Here is a 20,821-nt window from a genome sequence, read left to right as displayed (position 1 = left end):
TCCTGCAACTTGCCACACTTGAAGAGGGCTCGTGCCAGATAGAGCACAACTTCAGTGTTCTGGTGCTTATAGAACTTCCGGAGACAGTTTTCGTACTATGATAGAAGGAAAAGTTAATTAAAACACAAAGATTAAATGATATCATTCTGTAATAAAATTTCAAGTGATTTTAAAGGCATATGAAAATGTACTTTATATCCTGAATGGTTAATTTAAAAAAAAAAAAATCTCAGAACAATTTCTGACATTCACCAGGATATATTTTCACAACATAAAAATCTCATCATAAGAAAAAATACTTTTTCCCCCTCTTTAATTCCCCCTCCCCACCTTCACCCCCGACCTATGGATATTGCCCTTTCCCTGGCACACCCGGGTTATGGTCTGTGGCTCCAACTGAGGCGTGAACCCAGGACCTTCTGTATGTAAATCAGATGTACTAACCACAACACTATGGAACCTCCACAAAAAAATGAATACTTGCAATAGTTTTTCCATTTGAAATACGGACCAACACTGAAAGGATAAGATCTTTTTCATATCTTTAGCAATATTATCTAAAATTAGCTTATTGACAACTATTAGATATCATACACCTAGCTACTTTGGGTTCGACTCTACCACTTTTCTTTAGGATTGGTGGAACCCACTGGCAATGAGCATGAGAGGTATTGAACTTCCAGTTGTTAACTTTTTGGTAAAACCAGTATTACAGCAATACCAGTGTTAATTTTACCATGAACATGTCACTTGTTGACCATGGAACGTAACTTGTCATAGGTAAGATCATTTTCGGGGAAGATGGTTAGACAGTTTTCCCCCTGAATATCTCATGTATTAGTTCGCATTTTAAAAGGCAACATTACCATTCTGCAGATCAGAAAGGCCAAAAACATAACTTCTGAGACTTTAATATGAAATCTGGGTTCTCTAAATCCTTATGACTAGGGCCTTTCCAACATTCTGAATTTAGTAATAACCCCCTTCTTAGAAAAAAGGTTAACCACTTCCCAGAACCTGGACTACTCTTGTCATCTTCCTTCATTAAGAAGCTTGTTTTTATGACCCTAATAATTCCCAGAGAGTCCAAAAGCCTTTTAATTTTAAAATAAGAGCAATATGACTTTTTTACTTCAAGTTTAAGCATTCAACAAATATGAACAGCATAACAAAATTCTATAATCATGAAAACATCCCCGTGGAATTTTTTCCTTTACTTTAAAAAATGTCATTTAACCTTTCTGAAACTCAGTTCTCCCATCTGAGGCCTAAGAGGATAAAATAAGCAAACAGATATTAAATCCCACCTATCTTCTGGGCACTACTGATATACTCAGCAAGTTAGTGCCAAGTATGGTGCCAAGTACTTTTCCTACTGTATCCTCACAAAATTCTGAGATTAAGCTACAATTATCCCCATTTTATAGGTAGGGAAATTGGCTCAGAGAGGGTGTCCTTTCCCAAGGCATGCAATTAGAGGTAGAACCAAGACTCATATCTCTGTCTGGACACCACAAACTGGCCTTAACATTATATAATGATAAACCTCTGAATAGACACAGTATCATAAAAGATAGCATGCAGCACAATGACAGGGTCAGAATGGTTAAGAAAACATCTGCTCAACAATGATCACAATATAAAAATATTTTAAAAGACATTACCATCTGAACAGCACTAATATATTGCTTCTGTTCCACATAGATGTGTGCTAGGTTCAACCACACATCACTGATATCTGCTGTTGCTTCTCTTACTTGGGCAAATACATCACGAGCTTCACGGAAATATCCTTTGTGGGCCAAAACAGCTCCTAAAGTTAGAAAAAAGTTTATGGTTAAGAATTTTCTAATTGTAGCCAGAAAAACAAGAAAAGTTCTATTTTAAAATAGCTACCTTCATTATATTTAGAGAAAAATTCTGATCTACAAACATTTCTCCAAAACCATTATTACACAAATTATTATGGATATCCAAGATTTATAGTACCTATGCCATTTGCAGCATACAGATTCTTTGCATCATTTCTGAGTACTTGCTTATAGATGGCCAACGCACGATCTTGATGACGCTTTTCCTATAAAAAAAGCAAAGACTAAAAAAAATTCAAACAAGAATGAAATGAGTATCAGTTTTGTTTTAAAGAGACAAAAAGAAATTACCTTTTCTCGATCTCGGGTGGGCTGATGTAAAGTTTGGAGCCAGACATTGCCAAGGGCCAGCATAGAATAAGTGTCACTCTGTGTAGATGGCTGTTTTAATATCCTCTCAAATTTCTTCTGGCCTGGACCCCATTCTTGTTTTGCCAAATGAAGATTACCAATCAAAGACCAAGCATCTGGATGGTCCTGAAACACACATATAAAAAGAAGCAAAAACTGTAATTTGGATTCAGAGAGATCAATCATCTCTCCACAATAGCTGACTACTGAAGAGGTTTACAAGCTACATTTATGTCAGTGTTTTTCAGACTAAGAGTTGAGAAAGATTAGTGAGTTGTAAAATCAATTTGGCATGTAGTTACCAGGATAAGAAATACAGTAGAATGAAAATATGGTTAAAATATCAGTGTAATTCACAGGGCAAGAGTACATGATGATTTGCAAAACTTTCATTTCAGTTGCTTATATACAAACTTGTGCATACTAGGTTATGATTTGAAATCCATTTCTTACTGTGGGCCTCAATCAAAAAGTTTAGATTAATTCAATATGCTTTAATATCTTTAACAAGTAAATGAAAACCGAGAAATGCCAAGATAATAGAAACATAACAGACATTAAAAGGAAAAATATTTACTAGGGGAAAAAGATGAAATAATTATTTTTCATACCTAAGAGTTTATATTACCAACCTGATTGATCTGAAGAGCTTCCTTAAACCAATCCGAAGCCTCATAAAAGTTTCCTTTATCTCTAGCCATGGCTCCTAGGCGGAGATAGCCTGAAAATATACACTTAATTAAAAATTTTTGTTTAAAACATTAGCTATAAAGGATCATAATTTTAAAGTCATACTGCTGAAACAATTGTTTTTTGTTAATACAGTCATGCAATGAACAGAATAGTTCCATAGGTGAAAAAATATCAAGCATCAATATAATCAATAACCTAACAAGTTAAAGCAACTCTGTCGCCAACAAGTCTTACTGTTTGACATCGCAGACATCTCTTCCACTCCATTCCCAATGCTGGCATCCTGGTCCAAGTCCTTATTTCAAACTAAGTTATTTAAAAAGCTTGGAGCTGTTCTGTTTCCAATTTCTCTCTAATGCACAGCACTGTCAAGTTATTTTTTCTTAAAAAGCTGCTTGTCATATGGAAAAATTTGAAAGCATGGGTTACTAAGGACTATTAGTTAGAAAAACTGGGCTCTTACTGTGGCTCTTCCACTTAATAAAAAGTGCCATATAATTTTAAGTTATTTTCTCCATAAAATGTCACTCTCCTCAAGAAACCAACCACAGCCTACTATTACCTACCAAATCAATTCAAATTCAGTCTGGCATTCAACTAAAATCTTATTTATTTTAAATCATGTTAGCATCCGTAACAGCATGGCAGGGGCCAAGTTAATAGCTCCAGATTTGACCAGAGTCTAAACATCAAAGCTCTAGGTTCTTTTAAGGGAAGTATAGTATATAAATTGTTTTTAATTAAAAATTTCTGTCTACAGCCATGCCACCCTGAATGTGCCTGATGTCATCTGATCTTGGAACCTAAGCAGGGTCGGGCCTGGTTAGTACTTGGATGGGAGACCATCTAGGAAGACCAGGTGTTGTAGGTGTTAAAAAAATAATAATAATAAAATAAAAAAATAAAAATTTCCCTAATTTTACAATGTTTTAGGTTATAAAATTCAAGGTAGGACAGTTTTAGTAATTATTATTTCAAGAAAAAACACTGCTCTTTCTCACTATTATATTAAAAAAATGTTTATAGGAAATCAAAGCAGGACCATCATAAAAGTAAATCCATCACCAAATATGCAAAGAGTTGTTAAGAGTCTGATAAAGGGAGCCGATCCACTGAAAATAGCCTCATCTATGAAATATGGTCCAACTGACTTTTTGTTGTTTTAGCTTCTAATATAAATTTAAGTAAAGCTGCATCTTTTTTTTAAGGCCACGAATTTGCCCTGAAGAAAAGGGGACATTATAACCTGCAAATTTTTTTACTACTGATTTCAAGAAAGATTTTTTTTCAGGCTAAATTTTTGCTGCTGTTGTGGGAATTTAAATACATTTTAAAAAGTTTAAAATTCTTACAGTCAACATAATTAGGATGTTCCCGTAAGATGTTTTTATATAGTTTTTCTGCTTCATGGAATTCACACATTGCCTCATATAGCCTGGCTAAATTGTATGATGTTGTAACAGAAATGGCATTATAATAATGTTCATCATGCTCAGCTTCTGCCTTTGCACGGTCCAATGATGCCAAAAAATATTTCTGAGAAAGAAAAGAAAATTACATTTTTAAAATACTTAGTCGATCTATCTAAAAAAGTATGCATTCAACTTGATAGTATAAAAGAAAGGAATGTTTCTATTTTCCTACCTTTGCCTCCCCTAGATTTCCAAGTCTAAAATGGAGGGCACCCACATTATTCAAAATCTCTGGGGGAACATCAGCCTGCACTTTCTCCTGAAGGATCCGGGTCGCTGTTCCATAGGCTGAAAGTGCACCCTAAATTTTTGAAGTGGACAGAATAAGGTGTAAATGAAAATAAGAGAGACACACACTACACTAGCCTTACCAAAACAGCAGCAACAACAACAACAACAAAAAACCACTAGGTAGGAAATGAAAGAAAAACATTGCGAAATACCTGTATATCGGTCTGTTCTAAGATTTGTGCCAATTCAATCCAAGCTTCGACGTCATCAGGATACTGTTCTGTGACCTTCTTCAAATGGCCCTGGGAAACAGAGATCATAAAGCTAAAATGTCCACCACAGGCTGTCAGAGTATAAAGCGGTGGCCGCTGCACCCTGTTTAATAAATTAAGTGTTATTTCAACTAGAGTTAGCTCAGCTAACAAAACTGCTCCCATCATATCTTTACTAGCAATAACAAAAAATGAGGAATGAGAGTCAAGGGATAGACAGATAACAGAAAATAGCTAAGATTTTAAAAAACGTACCTTGGCAATATCTCGTTTTTCCTGATCTTCTGAGGCAGCATACAGAGAGCCAAGAATTTTCATAGTTTCATAGTTATTTGGATAAGCTTTCAAAACTTTCTCAAAGCACTGAGATGCATTTTCTTTGTCACCTCGATAAATATACATTTGTCCCAAACCAAAAAATGGCAGCACAAAAGAGGATGAGGCAAATTGTGTGGCTTGATAATAGTACTGGAAAGCTTGGTCATAATCTTCCTAAAAAAAATGAAAATAAAACAAGACCAACAGTATGTATAGTTTTTAAAAACTATAAAACAAAAAAGATTAGATATTTAGAGAGGTGTAAAGTTATCTTACCTGAACATGGAATGATCTAGCCAACTGGTAGCAACTTTCTGCTTGCATAGCCTCCACTTCTGTATTATGGAATGCATGGAGAGCCAAGTGCTGAACTTTACTATAGTCCTGGAAGATGAAGATCCAAAAATCAATTGAGCGAACTCAAAACAACTCTAACAGTCTCAACCATAAGGCTTCTTTAAAAATGTTAATTGAATTAACAACAACAGCACTGTATCTATAATTACTAATCATTTTTCTCATTCCCCTTACACATAAATTCAGGGGAGATGGGAACCAACATTTTCCCAGTAGTTAACATTTGCCCAGGTCTACTTGAATGCAGGGGCCTTGACCTTTCCATTAGACCCAATTTTCATTTGGATTACCCAGCTAAACTCCTCAGAGTCTCAAAAAGTCAGAGTTTATACACTGGAAGTAGGAAATGACTTTCCAGTTTTAATAGGAATGCATTTTATTCATTTGATTAGAAATCTGGTCTGAAGTACAGCTTTTGTTTGGTTAATGGCCAGTTTTGACTTTTTTTTTTTTTTCACATTAGGAATAATAATGTGACTGAAGTCTTTAATGGTAACTGTTTCCCATTAGATAAGTATTTAATGTGCATATTACATTTAATCCTAACTACCAAGCCTCAAATTGTATAAAGCGATTATTACTGTTTTGCAAGCAAGGAAATTAAAGTTGAGGGAAATTAATTTATTTCCCCAAAGCCTATAACTATTTAATGGTGATGCCTGAATTTGAATTACGTGATTCAAACTCCACACTTTTAACTACGTTATACAATCTTTTAGTTAATTTTATATATTGTTCAACTGTTATGAGGGTAAGGGTTAAATGTTCAGTTTGTCTTGTTACAGAATCTAACTTTATTTTTATTACTCCATGACTCATGACACCCTTTTAGGGAATAAAATAGTTCTATTTAAAATTTAATATATAATATTTTAAAGAGTAGATTCTATTTTAAAATCCTCATTCATATCTTTTTTAGCACAACTGAGATGAGACTTCTCTTAGTTTTTTTTCCCCCCAAATTTTTGTTCTTAATCCACTCTACATTCTGGCTGCTTCTTTTTCCAATCAAAAGACCAACTTCAATTCTCAGCTCTTTCTAGAGGTCTGTGTTAATTGTTCCAGGAGTCAGAATAGCTCCCATATCAAAACTCACTTCACCACTCAATTACTGACGTGTCTGGGATGTTAATTAATAATACCATTTCTTCCCAGCTAAATTATTCTGCTGTAGGGGACACAACGCAGAATGGTGGATAGAAAATTAAAAGATCGGATCTCAATTTTACTATATCTAGCTGACTGGATTTCAGTAAGTGATGTTACTTAACTTTGCCAAGCCTCAATTTTATCTGTAGAAATGGAAACAGAAATAGCCTGCCTACCTCCCTAGGGCTGCCACAATAACAAATTGAGAAAATGTAAACATGCTCTGTAAACCTTAAAGACATACATTCAATGCAAAATGACCTCACATCACCTGGCACAATGCTGATTACAGATCAGGTGTCCTGTAACACTCAGATCGGCTAGATTTACATATTTCACTTTGTGCAATCTATAAGGTTCTGTATATACTGGTTGTGTTAAATACAAGCAAGTCTCTATCTTCAGCAGTGGAAGGGTAACTAGCATTGAAGATTAAAAATGGAACAATTCTTTTCTGGTTCAAGAAAGCTGTCCTACAACTATGAATACTGATTCTTAGATATGCAGGCAAATATTTATAATTAGTCCTTCCTTCCTAGTAAAAACCAAACTAACATGTGTAACTGTTTTATCTTAAATAGTAACTCTTCATTTGCTTATGAGACACATTTCCATCTTCTCTCTAAATAGTTGCCTTTTAGTACCATAACAGTTATAGCATAAAGCTTAATTAACAATTCATTATGAAAGAGGAGTATGCTTCTATAACCAGAGGGAGTAAAGCATCACGGTTAATAGATGTGTGACCTTGGGAATTATTTATCCACAAAATGGGGATAATACTGCCTACATCATAGGATTGTTATGAATATTATAAATATTCATGGAATGCACATTCGACAGTACTTGGCATTTAGAGCATTGACTGAATGCATATTAATAGCAACAATAACAGTAACATAGTATGTATTATTAATAAACATTGATGCGGTTTTGTAAACTTTTACTTAAACTGCTAAATAACTAGTTAAAGTTCTTAGTACAATTTAGTACCTGGTTTTGCTATGGCAAATTAAAGTTTCATGCTTACTGTATAACCTTGCCAATGAAATTTTGGATTTAGTACTTAATAAATCTAAAACACCATTGTTTCTACGGAATTAGTGGCAACTTTAAAAATTACATCATGATCAATATGCAAAAATTTCAATGATTCCTTGTTGCCTACACAAGTAAGTCCAAATTCTTTACATTACACAAGTGCCCCACCATCTGGATCCCATGTATCACCTACCATGAGCCCACCATAGGCTAAACTTAAACTACTAAGACTGGTTCATAGATCTGTGACTTTCCTCTTTCTTTTTTCTTTTTCTTTTTTTGGCACTTGGTCTTCCTGGGTGGTCTCCCATCCAAGTACTAACCGGGCCTGACCCTGCTTAGCTTCCGAGATCAGACGGGATCGGACTTGTTCAGGGTGGTATGGCCATAGACAAGATGTGTGACTTTCCCCTTTCAACTACCTCTTGACTTCCTCCTAAAAACCTAGTTAAAGAGCTTTTCCTTCTTGGTGAAAATCCTCCTTTTAACCAGTGATAATTTCCTCTTTTATTTCTCTACCACAGCAGAATAGAGACCTTTATTTTTACATTTACATTCGTTTACATGTCTGTTTTCTAAGAAATGGAACTCCTTGAGTGCAGAAATCATGTTTTACTGACCTCTGCATCCCTACTGCAGTGTTGTGTACAGTATAAAGGGTCAATATATGTTAAATGAATAAACGAGTAAGTGGAAAAATGTATCCACCCCCTGACAACTAACCCCCAGATAAAAACTCTAATTTGAAAAAAACTCTTGACATTTTCAAATTGTTTTCCCAATTAAAATTATAAAGTATCAACTATTATACAGAAAAATAAAAAAATCAGGATTTAAAAGTAGAGCACTTCATACCTTCTTGCCTAGTCTGGTACAGTGACTATGAAAAATAGTATGGAGGTTCCTTAAAAAATTAAAACTAGAACTATCATATGACTCGGCAACTCCATTCTGGGTATTTATCCGAAGAAATCCAAAACACTAATTTGAAAATATATATGCATCCCTATGTTCATTGCAGCATTACTTATATAGCCAAGATATGAAAGTAACTTATATGTCCATCAATAGAAGAATGGATAAAGAAGATGTGGTACAAATATACAATGGAATATTATTCAGTCATAAAAAAGAATGATATCTTACCAGTTGCAACGACATGAGTGGACCTAGAGGGTATTACGCTGAGTGAAATAAGTCATATACAGTAAATACCATATGATTTCATTTATATGTGAAATCTAATAAGAAACAGAAGAAATGAACAAACAAAACACAGACAAACTCATAGATATGGAGAACAAATCGATGGTTGCCAAATAGGACGGGGGTTGGGAGGCTGGGTAAAAAAGGTGAAGGGATTAAGAAGTACAAACTGGTAGTTATAAAATAGACACAGGGATGTAAAGTACAGCATAGGGAATATAGTCAATAATACTGTAATAACTATGTAGGGTGTCAGTTGGGTACTAGACTTATGGGGGAGGTGGTTACTTTGTAAGTTATATAAATGTTTAAACACTATGCTGCATACCTGAAACTAATAAAATATTGAATGTCAACTATAATTGCAAAATTTTTTAAAATTAGGTAAAGAACTTTAATAAATGACTTCTACCTTCTTGAAGAAAAAGTGATTTGCCAAGTGGTTCAATACCATAGGGTTGCTAGGATCAATAGTATAGGCTCTGGAAAGAAGCTGGACACCATTTTTGATGGAATCGGCCTAAAAGAAAAACAATGATGGCAGGATTGAGTGAAAATATTACTTTATTAGCACTTTTTCAGTTTTCTTTATAGTCTGAAGAAATAAAGTTATGTAAATCTAAGTTCAGATACCAAAATACAGCTTTTGTTTTAGTTGACCTTCACCAAGGATAAAACATTTCAAACAGTGAATTAAATTGTTAGAATTTAATTTTCTTAAACTTAATTGTAGAAGTATCTCCATTGGAAACCCTTTCTAGACAATTATACATAAGAGGAAGGATGATGGAGAGCTTCCTTCTCAATATAGGATAGAACTTCCCCAAGAGAAAGCCTTTTATCCTTTCCCTTTCTTCTCTCCTTATAAGGCCGATATAATAATGAGATGCCTAGAGATGGAAGAGCTATCTTGCAACTACAAGGTGACAGCCTTGAAAGACCAAGTATTAAGGGAGGACAGAAAGATATAAAACTCTGGGTTTGATGATACTGAGGCGTCAAATCCAAGACAACCTAGTTGAGTAAATAATAAGAACCCTAATGTTTAATTCACTGTAGTGTTCTTTTTTGTGACTTGCCACTGGAAGCATTCCAAACTAATATACGGTCTATGGTCCCTTATCTGAGATTCTACAATCCAAAAACCTCTAAAAAAGTTCTTTTGGAGCAAGTTCATTTGGGGATAAAACTTAACCTGAACTGTGAGGCTATCCTATTAGTGTGAACAGTCACTCATTTCGCCATAGAAATATAAGTTTTTATTTGGGATCGTGTCCTAATAACTGGGATGTTCTATATTATGCAGTGCAGGGATCATATTACATTTCTACAATCTGAAATCTCAATATGTAAAACACTCTGGTCTCAAGAGTTTTAGATAAGGGACCGTGGGCCTGACAAATCAGACAGGAAATAGATAACTTTTTCACTCACATACCTCTTTATTGTTGAGCTCTAGAACAGCCAGTCCAACCAATGCTCCCACACATTTGGAATTGAGTTCCAGGGCTCTGCTGAATGCCAGACGAGCTTTCTCCAGTTTGTTAAGTTTTACAAAGCAATGGCCCATACCCAAACGAACTTCCGCTAAAAAAATAAAATGAGGTCATTCAATCTGTCACACTAGAGCATTTATAGGGTTCGAATTTTTAAAAATGCTTAAACATTCTCTATTTATGAGTTGCAAAGTCCCAAAATTGAGTTTAGTATAACTACACTGTAAAACCTTTTGGTATATCACAAACTTGGTTTCACTAGAGGTTAGATCATTCCCCTCCCCGCCGTGACCCTCACTCCTTCACTATGGATACCTTTCTCACTGTAGAACAGAACACCTATAATACTGGTATCTTTCTTGTCTTCCAATACTCTTAGCTATACTTAATCTTCAATATCTAATTTTTGAAGAGCAGGTTGTAAATAGAGAATAAAAAGGCTTCATTAAGGCCTTAAATATTGTGACTGACTACATGTACATACTGTCATCCCTTCAGAGTTATGCTTATACATGCTACCCAATTTCAAGGCCATGCCTAAACACAATCGTGTTGCTATCTAAGGCCAACCTCTCCTCTGGTCACTAGATCCTACCCCTTCTCATCTACGTAAGCAGCGGTCCCCAATCTTTTTAGCACCAGAGACCAGTGCTCCTATGAAAATCTAATCCCTGATGATCTGAGGTGAAGCTGAGGCAGTGATGCTAGTGCTGGGGAGCAACTGCAAATACAGATGAAGCTTCGCAGTCTGTGGCCCGGGGTTTGGAGATTTCTGTATTTAAGGACATTGCTCCACAACTCTCCCCTATTTTTCTTGCATTATCAAATTTTCCCACTCTACTAGATCATTCTTATCTATACATATTCTCCATGTCAAAAAATCCTGTCTTAATTCTATTTCCCTTTCTAGTTGTCAACCCATTCTTATTCTTTCCTTAACAACAAATTCCTTGAGAGATGTCTACATTTACTGCCTCCAATTTTCCTTCCATTTTCTCTTGAATCCACTCCAAAGAGGAATTCACCTCCACCAGTACAGTAAAGGTCACTAATGATTTGTATGCTGCTAAATCCAATGATCAATTCTCAGTCCCTATTTTATTTGTCCTAACAACAGAATTTGACACTGCCTGACCCTCTTCTGGAAACATTTTACATTTGATTTCAAGGACACTGTACTTACTCTCTTTTCCCCCTCTATCTCTGGCAGCTCCTTCTCAGGCTCCTTTGTTGATTCTTCCTCATTTCCATAACCTCTAAATGTCAGAGTATCTGAGGGCCCCATCCTTGGACTTCTTGTCTATCTATACTCATTTCCCCGGTGACTGCACAGTTTCATGGGTTTATATGCTATCTATATGTCGATGACTTCCAAATTAATACTCTGGCCTCTCCACTTGCATGGCTAAAAGGCGTTTAAAATTTTTCATGTCTAAAACTAGTTCCTCCTGAACTATCTTCCAAATGTAGTACAATGTAACTCCACTCTTCCATTGCTTATGCAAAGGAGATTCCTTGAACTCTTCCTTTGTCACACACAATACCATATCAGCTCTCTCTTCAAAATGCACTTGGAATCTGACCTCTTGTACCTCCACTATTACCACCCTAGTGCAAACCACAGTCATCTCTGACCTGCATGAAATGCATAGCCTCCTACCTCAACGGTCCCCGATTCCCAGACTGTGGACTATACTAGTCTGTGGCCGGTTAGGAACCGGGCCACACAGCAGATGAGCAGTGGGCCAGTGAGTGAAGCTCCATCTATATTTGCAGTTGCTCCCCAGCACTAGCGTCACTGCCTCAGCTCCACCTCAGATCGTCAGGCATTAGATTCTCACAGGAGCACCAGTTCCTGGTACCAAAAAGGTTGGGGATCGCTGTATCTACCTGATTTCCCTACTTCTTTCCTTGCCCATGCCCCATTCTAGTTTCAACCCTGAAGTTCAAATGATCCTTTTAAATATGTCAGATCATGTCACTCCTCTGTTCGCAGGCCTCCAATGACTTCCTATGTCTCTCAGAGTAAAAGCTGAAGTTTTTACAATAATAACCTATGACATCCTACATGATTGCTCCCTAGTTATATTTTTGACCCCAGTTCTTACTAGTTTTCCTCATTCTCTCTCCATTCTAGACACGCTGGCTTCCTCACTGTTCCTCAAACTTGCCAGGCCTACTCTTTCCTCAGGACCTTTTGTATGTCCTATTGCCTCTCTTTGGGAATAATCTTCTCCCATATATCTGCACACCTCAGTTTTTTTTAGGTCTCTACTCAAATGTTACCATTTCAGTGATGTATTTCCCTGGTTAACCTTTTTAAGCGGCCCCCCGTGCTCCTCATACTCCTTTTCTATTTTTCTCCTTAGCCCTTATCAATATCTTACATAGTATATATTTTACTCATTTTATCTTTCTCACTGGAAAATAAATTCCATGAGGGAAAAGACTTTGGTCTGTTTGGCTTATTATCTGGGTCTAGAACAATGTCTGGCACATAGCTAGTACTCAATAAAATTGGCTAAAATAACAAAATTTGGGAAAGAAAAGTAGTATAGGGCAAATAGATTACAATACAATCTACTATTCAGCTTTTCAATCAAATATTTTACTAAAATCTCAATTCTGTCGTTTCGACAATGCTGCAGTATCTTTTCACAACTTAAATAAGCAACTGCCAAATCTTCAATATTTTATGTTGTATCATACATAGCTTAGACTTAAAGTTTTTCTCTTACCTGGACATCCTGGGTTAGTACGCAATGCTTTCTTATAGTAAGCAAGAGCTCCTCTGTAATCCTTCTTGTTAAATGAAATGCAAGCTTTACCTGTAATGGTTTTTAAAAACAAACACGCATTGATTAAAGAACACAAGTCTCATATGCTCTACACTAACTCACCTAAATCAAATACATCTCTCAGTAAGAAATACTTGAAAATAGTGAAAGTGATTTCATATTAAAACTTGTTTTCCATAAGGGTATATTGATTTATACTTATAAATAGAACAGTCCTGTCTTTATGTTAAATATTATAAAACAATAATTAAAATAGCTCAGAATTATCCAAATTGAGATTGTTTATTGACTCTTTAGAAGTGGGTAACAAATTATTCTTAACTGATACATACTTTTTTTCTGTAATTTCCAAGAGAAACAATGATCTATTTCAGATAATTTCCTTTTTAATAATGTAAAGCTCTTCTACTTTGTTCTCAAGCCCATTACTAAGGAGTTATTACAAAGATATATATTCCAGGTATATGCTGAAAAATATAGATCCCTAAGATGGCTGCCAAAAATGACTTACCAAGCAGGGCTGGAATATTATTTGGAGACTGGTTGAGTACAAAATGAAACTGTGCATCAGCCTGATCCATTTTGTCACCTTCAAGTAGACAGAAGCAGGCTCTTCCCAACAAATGGTTCTGAAAAAGTAAGGCATCATCTTAGACTTGACTATACCAAGGACTATCCTTAATTTAACATGAAAATATAACACTAAAATGAAAACCATTTTGAAAGAAGGTTCAGCATCATAAAAATTCCTATATCAACTATAATGTGTGTAAACTAGTAATAAGCAATTCTTAATTATAAACTGAGAAATTATCCTGAAATGCAACAAGTCTTCTGTGCCAGGTACAATGACAAAAAGAAAAGTTCAAACTTCTTAAAATATGCTTAAAATTCACCAGGAGATGCTGGAATTGCTGACTCAGCCTGTGGACAGGTTTTTATATGCTAAATTATTTCAACAGTACAAGGACCAAAGAAATTCCAGTTTTAACAAGGAACCCTTCTTCATTTTGACTATATCGACCATGTTAAGAAAAAACTCTTTCAAAAAAAATCTTTGCCTATCATACACATTTTTCCTCATAAATTCAAAGAAATATGACTTACTTTACCTGATCATACATAATAATTTTATCAGCCATTGTATACAACAGAGTTGCCTGTGTAATAAGATCTTTCTTATTGTCCTTATTCTTTTCCTTCCGAGCCTGTTGTACATAGTAAGCCGCCAATGTATCCAAGCAAGTCATCTGGTCTTTTTCATGGTCTCTATAGTCCAAATTGCCATCTATACGTGCTGCTTCCAACAACTTTACAAACTCTTCTGTTTTTCCTTGCTTGTAGTATTCCAGCTATAAGGTAAAATAATCAAATTAGAATTACTAAGGCATATGTCCATGCAAAAAGTTGTACACAAATCTTTACAGCAGCTTTATTTTTGAAATAGTCAAAACTGAAAACAACCCAACTGTCGATCAACAAATAAATGGACAAACAAGCTGTAGTTTATCTGTACAATGGCTACTGTTCAGTAGTGAAAAAAAAAAAGAATTGTTGATACATGCTGCGACATGGATAAATCTCAAAATAATTATGCTGAGTGAAAGAAGCCAGACCAAAAAGAGAACATACTGTATGATTCCATTTATACAAAATTCTAGAAAATGCAAACTAATCTTTAGCAATAAAAATCAGATCAGAGGTTACCTGGGCACCGAGGGTACCCGGGGAGAGTTCAGAGGAAAGTTTTGGGGGGTGATGAATATATTCATTATCATGATTGTGGTGATGATTTCACAAGTGTATACATATGCTAAGATTTCTCAAATGGTACACAAGAAATATATGCAATTTATTATAGGTGAATTTTATCTAATAAAACTATTAAAAATGATAATTACTACAAATGTTTCCAACTTACTTCTTACCTAACAATAGTTGATTTCAAACTAAATCAGAGCCCAAGAGAAAAAGCAATATAAAGAATTCTAAACAGAAAACTTGGGTTCTGATTCTAGATCTATCAAAAATTTTCTATGACTTTGGGCTTGTTGAATAACTTCCTGGGCATGTTTCATTTATTAATAATAAAAAGACTATCAATCATTCATTAACCACCTACTATGGGCCACATACCATGCCAGGAGCTTCATATTCATTATCTCTAATCTGTACAACTACGCTTAAAGTGAATACTAATATGCCTATATTTTAAATGAAAAAACAGGTTCAGAGGATAAATCATTTGTCTAAGGCCATAAAGATAGTTAGCAGCCAAGTTGGAATTTAAATTAAGGCCTCTCTAATCCCAAAGCCTACACTCTTTTCTCTGTAACAACTTAATGCCCACAATATTTCACCAGTTTATTTTACCACAGGTGCCATGCTAATCCTCCAATACTCCAATTTTTGTGTAAATGCTGTTAAAGAAAACATTCATACAAAAAGAATTGAAGTTACCTTCAAAAAATGTGTGGCAAGCACGAATGGCTTGTTCTCCACAGATTAAGAAAATTTAGCACTTCAAGTTAGGAAGGCACTACTTGTCACTGGACTTACTGTAAATCCTTATCTAAGATACTCTCAAGAGTTAGGCTTGAGCACTGAATACACGCCCAATTCTTGACCTACTTCTCTGACCTTTCATGATAATATTAGGAGCCTGCTATGTATCTTTACATAAAAGTGACCTGTGGCACACTTGCTTAGGAATAATGATTATAGCATTTACTATATTGTATCACTACCATCATTTACTATAATGTTCCCATAAAAAAGAAACATCATGCAGCCAGTGCTGGGTAGGGTGGAGGGTGTGAGAATTTTAGGTTCTCTGAGGTGATTCTTCTGAGACTCTCCAGTAGTATTTATGTTATAGAGGAACCAAACAAGAAAAAAAGCTAAGCCCTACATCCAAAAGGCCTTTTGTGAATTAGCCTGGAACCTAATCACCTTCTTGAGTATTTTATGCGAAACAATGTTAAGTAGCAACGTTTACATCCCAGCATCTTGCCTTTTCTCAGCTTATCCATAAACATTAAGTTAGTCTTCACTGAGTAATCAATCACTAAATAATCAAATACTTAATACAGATACTATTTAACTTAAATGAATTTTGTCTTTAGCAACATACACTAATTTACCACTGGGGTAGCACATCTTTTAGGAAACTGGCCTTTTTGTTTCATAAATGGTAATGAAATTAACTTTCGTGCACTGTACAATTAATTTATATGCACATAAGCTGGCTATTACTATATCTGAAAACAGAAACCACATACTTTTCTCAGTCATAAAAAATATTTGTTGCATGAATACTGACCGCCAAAGCAATCCATATGTGCAGTTGTGTGTGTTCCTGTTTCAAAATACTGATAACTTCATCTCCCTCCGGTAACTGATCGAAGTCAAGTTCAATGACCTAAAACACAAAATATAGGTTTTTAATTCTATTTTTTAAATTCACATTTCTTCTTTGCTGCTTTTCTTGAATATTCATCAATATGGATATATGTATAATTTGTGTTCACTCTTAAAAGGGCCGAGCGAATATATGTTAAGAAAAGTTTAAGGAGCACATGACAAGTAGGTTATATGGTAATATTTTTTAAAAAGCATAGAGAAGCAAACAAATCCTGCTACTTGTCTTCAAATCACTAGAACTATAAAATACTACAAAAGCTTTGCTTACTCGAAAATAACTAAACAGAATCTTGTTTAACATATAATGTCTGTAAAGTGCAGACAGGCACTCTGGAGACTCGGATGCCATAGTCTGACAATCCTAGAGGCAATGCAAAGTTGTATGCCACTGTACACATTAGCCATGAAGGCAGCATTTGTGTGTTGCATACACTCTTGAATGTGGGCATGAAAATAGTAGGAAAATGTTCTGGAATTAGATAGTGGTGATGGTTAACACAACTTTCTGAAAATTACTAAAAACCACTGTATTTTATAGTAAGTGAATTATATCTCAACCAAACGAATAGAGTATGAGATCTCCAATAAGACAACATCAAAGGTGAAGCTTTACTCAGATAAGCCACAGGCCACCCATGAAGGAGGAAGCATCGGGAAGCGAGAGTGGGTTAACTCTATCAGCACACAGAACGGGTATACCTTGGGGGCCTCTATTTCGCTGATGGAGCTTGTGTGGTCAACATAGTGCACCATGACAGACTCGAATTTCTAAGGGAGAAAGGGCGACATCCTATATATTCTCAGGGAAAGATACTTGGTTTGAGCAGCAGAGAGATCACGGTGACATCAGCGCCCACATCCGCGATCTGTGAGGTGCTTTACAGTTTACCGAGCACTCTCACACCCCTGCGTCCGCGAATTAAGAAAAGAGCAGACTACTGTCAAATACAAACAGGGTAGACAGGAACTTTCAAGAACTCCTCGAGTGGCCCCCAGGCTGCAGGAACGCAATGTTCCCACCCTGGGAGGGCGCAGGGGCTGGGAAAGGAGGTCATTAGAGCTTCCGCCAGGGATTTCGATCTGGGCTTCTGGGGGAGAAGGTGCTTTCTCTTCGGAAACAAAGCCGAGAGAAAGTGGGAAGAGGTGATCGTCCAAGTTCACGGCCCCAAACCCTCCCCCATACTCGACACTTACCTCGTCAGTGTCCCGGAGGGGAATCTCTATGGAGCCCCGCGACATAATGAGATCAAATGGTGAGCAGGTGTCTCGCCCTGCCGCTTCGCAACCAGTACTCCTGGCTTCTGGCTCGTCCAGAGACTAGCGGCGGCTCGGGCTCTGGTAGTGACTGCCGCCCCGCGGCGCCGCCGGAGCTCGGGTTTCTCCTTCCCTTCAGACGCTTAAACAACGAGCAACAGAAAGCTCCCAGCCACTTCCGGCAGCTCCGCCCCCTGCCCCGGAAACAGTCCTCGAGGGAGGGCCTAGTGGACCTCGGGCTCGCAGGATTTCGTTAACACAAATAGCTGTCCACTGGCCAGCGGCTTCTGAATGTGAACCCCTCACTGGAGCAGGCCAGGAGATACACGCCGAAGGCGGAGCCACTCCGTCCCACGGTGGGCGGGGAGACTACTGAGGCACGGGTTCGGGGGCAGGCCACTGACTGACACGAGACCTCTAGCCAATGCTATCGATCCTCTCTGGGTCCTGGACTGGCCTCTGTGGAGTGAGCGTGGCCAATCTTGTTTTCCTCTCCAGATTGCTGTGAATATTTCAGTCATTCATTCTCAACCCAGTCATTGGTTCCCCGTTGAGCAGCTATTATACGCGAGTCATGCCTGTGCTACCTTTGTGATCAGTTTAAATATAAATGTTACATTGAATTCTGTAATCATTGTGATAGTTCGTGTATTTTGTGTGGGTTTTTTTAGTTGTTCTTTGAAGCATAAGAGATTTGTGATTTTAATAAAATTGTTGAAGAATTTGATTAAACTTGTAATCAATGTTTTGATTAAATTACAGAATTTGATTAAATGTTTTAATTACCGTTTTCATTAAATTATAGAATATGATTAAATTAGTCTGTGATCAATGTTTTGATCAAATCAGAGAAGAATCTGATTAAATAAATTCGTAAACAGTTCAGTTTTACCTCTCAAATATCTTTCAGATGTATCTTCTCTTCATCTCTACCACCTCCATTCTAGCCTAAATGGTTATCATCACTTTCCTATCTGTATTACTGCAGTAGCTTTCTGGTTTAACAATACTTCATCCACTCTGCCCTCAAACTCCAATCCAGCTTCACCATGTTACCCACTTATCTTAAAAATACTAATTTGATGTTTGCTTTTCCCCTCACCTCCCTCAAAACCTTTAAGTGGAAACTTTGTTAAATTTATGTTTTGGTTACTTGCTAACTATTTCAATGTTTGGAATTGTGCTGTCTAATACAAACATAATGCCAGCTACATAGGTAATTTAAAATTTTCTAGTGGCCACATTTAAAAAAGTAAAAAGAAGTAAATGTAATTAATTTTAGTAGTATATTTTATTTTACCCAATGTGTCCAAAATATTTCAACATGCAATCAGTATAAAAATTGAAATAATTTACATTTTTTCATACTACGTCTTAGAAATCCAGTATGTACTTTACTTACATACTTAATTCAGTTTAATTTTAATTGGAAATACTGGATCTGTATTTAGATTTCATAAAATTTAGAGTCAAAAAAAGAGATTCGCATACTTGGGTTGTTCCAAACCACTTAAAAATTTTTCATAACTGAATTAACTAAGACTTTTAAATTTTGAATTAATAAAAATAAAATTTAAAATTCAATTCCTCAGTTGTATTAACCATATCTCAAGAGCTCAGTAGCCACATGTGCTTAGTGGATACTGTTTTGGACAGCACAGCACAGTATTTCCAGGAAATACATTTTAAGGTTTATAAAGTGATCATTAAGTAAAAATACACATAGTGGTGTTATTCTCCATGTCCAAAACCTCTCTGGCCTTAAAGATCTTAGCAACACATTTGAATTAGTCTTTTAGTTACTGGCAACCAAAGCCATCCTAACTGACAATGAAGAACACTATAATTGAATAATATAACTCAATTTAGATTAGGATTTGGAGGAAGTGACATATAAGTAGCAATTGGGATGGTGAGTAATATTTGGCTAGGTAAAGACTATAGGGGGGTGTGTACCAGACAGAGGGGACAGCGTGCTGAGAAAAACTGTGAACCTGAAAGGCGGCCATGTGGCTGGAACACAAAACAAGGAAGGGGAGAATGCATGAGTTGAGGCTGAAAACATAAGAAATACCCAGATCTGAGGCTGAAAACATCAGAAGTAGCCAGATCATGCCCAGATTTATCCATGTATAGTGAAACCAGCACCTTGCCCTGCTTCCAATATGAGTATAAGTAAATGTACACATCGCATCCCACAGTAAGAAAACAAAACACTTTGCCACCCTGAGGTAAACCAAAAAAAGAAGTGTCATACCACCTATAGTCTCCAAAGTGAATGAAACCTTCAGCATGTTACTGGCATCCTAACAAAAACAATTTCAACACTGACTTTTGTAATAATGACTTTGTAAGTTTGAAGATATTCAATAATCTGGAAAAATATGGCAATATGACAAAATTGCTCTTTTTCTATCATGAACCAACTAACTATAAACATTATAACTTTGGGAGGTGTGTGTTTTATGAACCAGTCCTTCCAAAGCTTGAACTCACTTGTAAACTCTTCCAAGTGTTTTTCTAAGGAAAGTTGTTTTCTTTTTAATGCCTTTGTCTCTGAGGCTTCTTTTGATATAGCATATATAAAGGAGTTTAGATTTTATCTTCAGTGTAATGTAACTGAAAAGTTTGAAATAATGTGTATATATTAAAGAGGATGTGTGTGTGAAAGAATTGGTTTTGTGTTTTTAAAAGATTTTCTGGCTGCATTGCAGAGAATGTATTGGAGAGTGAGAGAAAGTGGGGAGATGATTTAGGAAACAACTGTCCAGGTGACACATGATAAATAGCTAGGAATAGATTTAAGGTGAGGTGGAGAGAGCTATATAGAAAATAAATATATTAAATATAATATAAATATAATAATATATTCAATATTAAATATTAATA

At 36.0% G+C, this 20,821-nt stretch overlaps 1 protein-coding gene and 2 pseudogenes across 1 annotated transcript in view; 1 reads left to right on the top strand and 2 right to left on the bottom strand.

Moving 5' to 3' along the window:
* The window catches only part of CTR9 (CTR9 homolog, Paf1/RNA polymerase II complex component), a 26,037-nt gene extending 7,923 nt beyond the window's left edge, over window positions 1–18,114 (bottom strand). The window contains 17 exon segments of the mRNA XM_006905639.3: window positions 1–95; window positions 1,665–1,813; window positions 1,990–2,077; window positions 2,163–2,348; window positions 2,855–2,943; window positions 4,268–4,451; window positions 4,560–4,688; window positions 4,831–4,920; window positions 5,146–5,382; window positions 5,485–5,592; window positions 9,374–9,481; window positions 10,400–10,548; window positions 13,196–13,285; window positions 13,767–13,884; window positions 14,368–14,607; window positions 16,578–16,676; window positions 17,873–18,114. Coding sequence (XP_006905701.1) covers window positions 1–95; window positions 1,665–1,813; window positions 1,990–2,077; window positions 2,163–2,348; window positions 2,855–2,943; window positions 4,268–4,451; window positions 4,560–4,688; window positions 4,831–4,920; window positions 5,146–5,382; window positions 5,485–5,592; window positions 9,374–9,481; window positions 10,400–10,548; window positions 13,196–13,285; window positions 13,767–13,884; window positions 14,368–14,607; window positions 16,578–16,676; window positions 17,873–17,917 — 2,204 coding nt within the window. The 5' untranslated portion in view covers window positions 17,918–18,114.
* On the top strand, window positions 3,668–3,786 carry LOC112469588 (annotated as a pseudogene).
* Window positions 8,030–8,148, bottom strand: LOC112469590 (annotated as a pseudogene).
* Window positions 18,115–20,821: the final 2,707 nt, after the last annotated feature.

This window comes from Pteropus alecto, unplaced genomic scaffold, assembly GCF_000325575.1.
Source record: "Pteropus alecto unplaced genomic scaffold, ASM32557v1 scaffold461, whole genome shotgun sequence".
Classification (NCBI taxonomy): domain Eukaryota; kingdom Metazoa; phylum Chordata; class Mammalia; order Chiroptera; family Pteropodidae; genus Pteropus; species Pteropus alecto.
The sequence above is the reverse complement of the archived record's forward strand: the minus strand, read 5'-3'. Positions and strand labels throughout refer to the sequence as shown.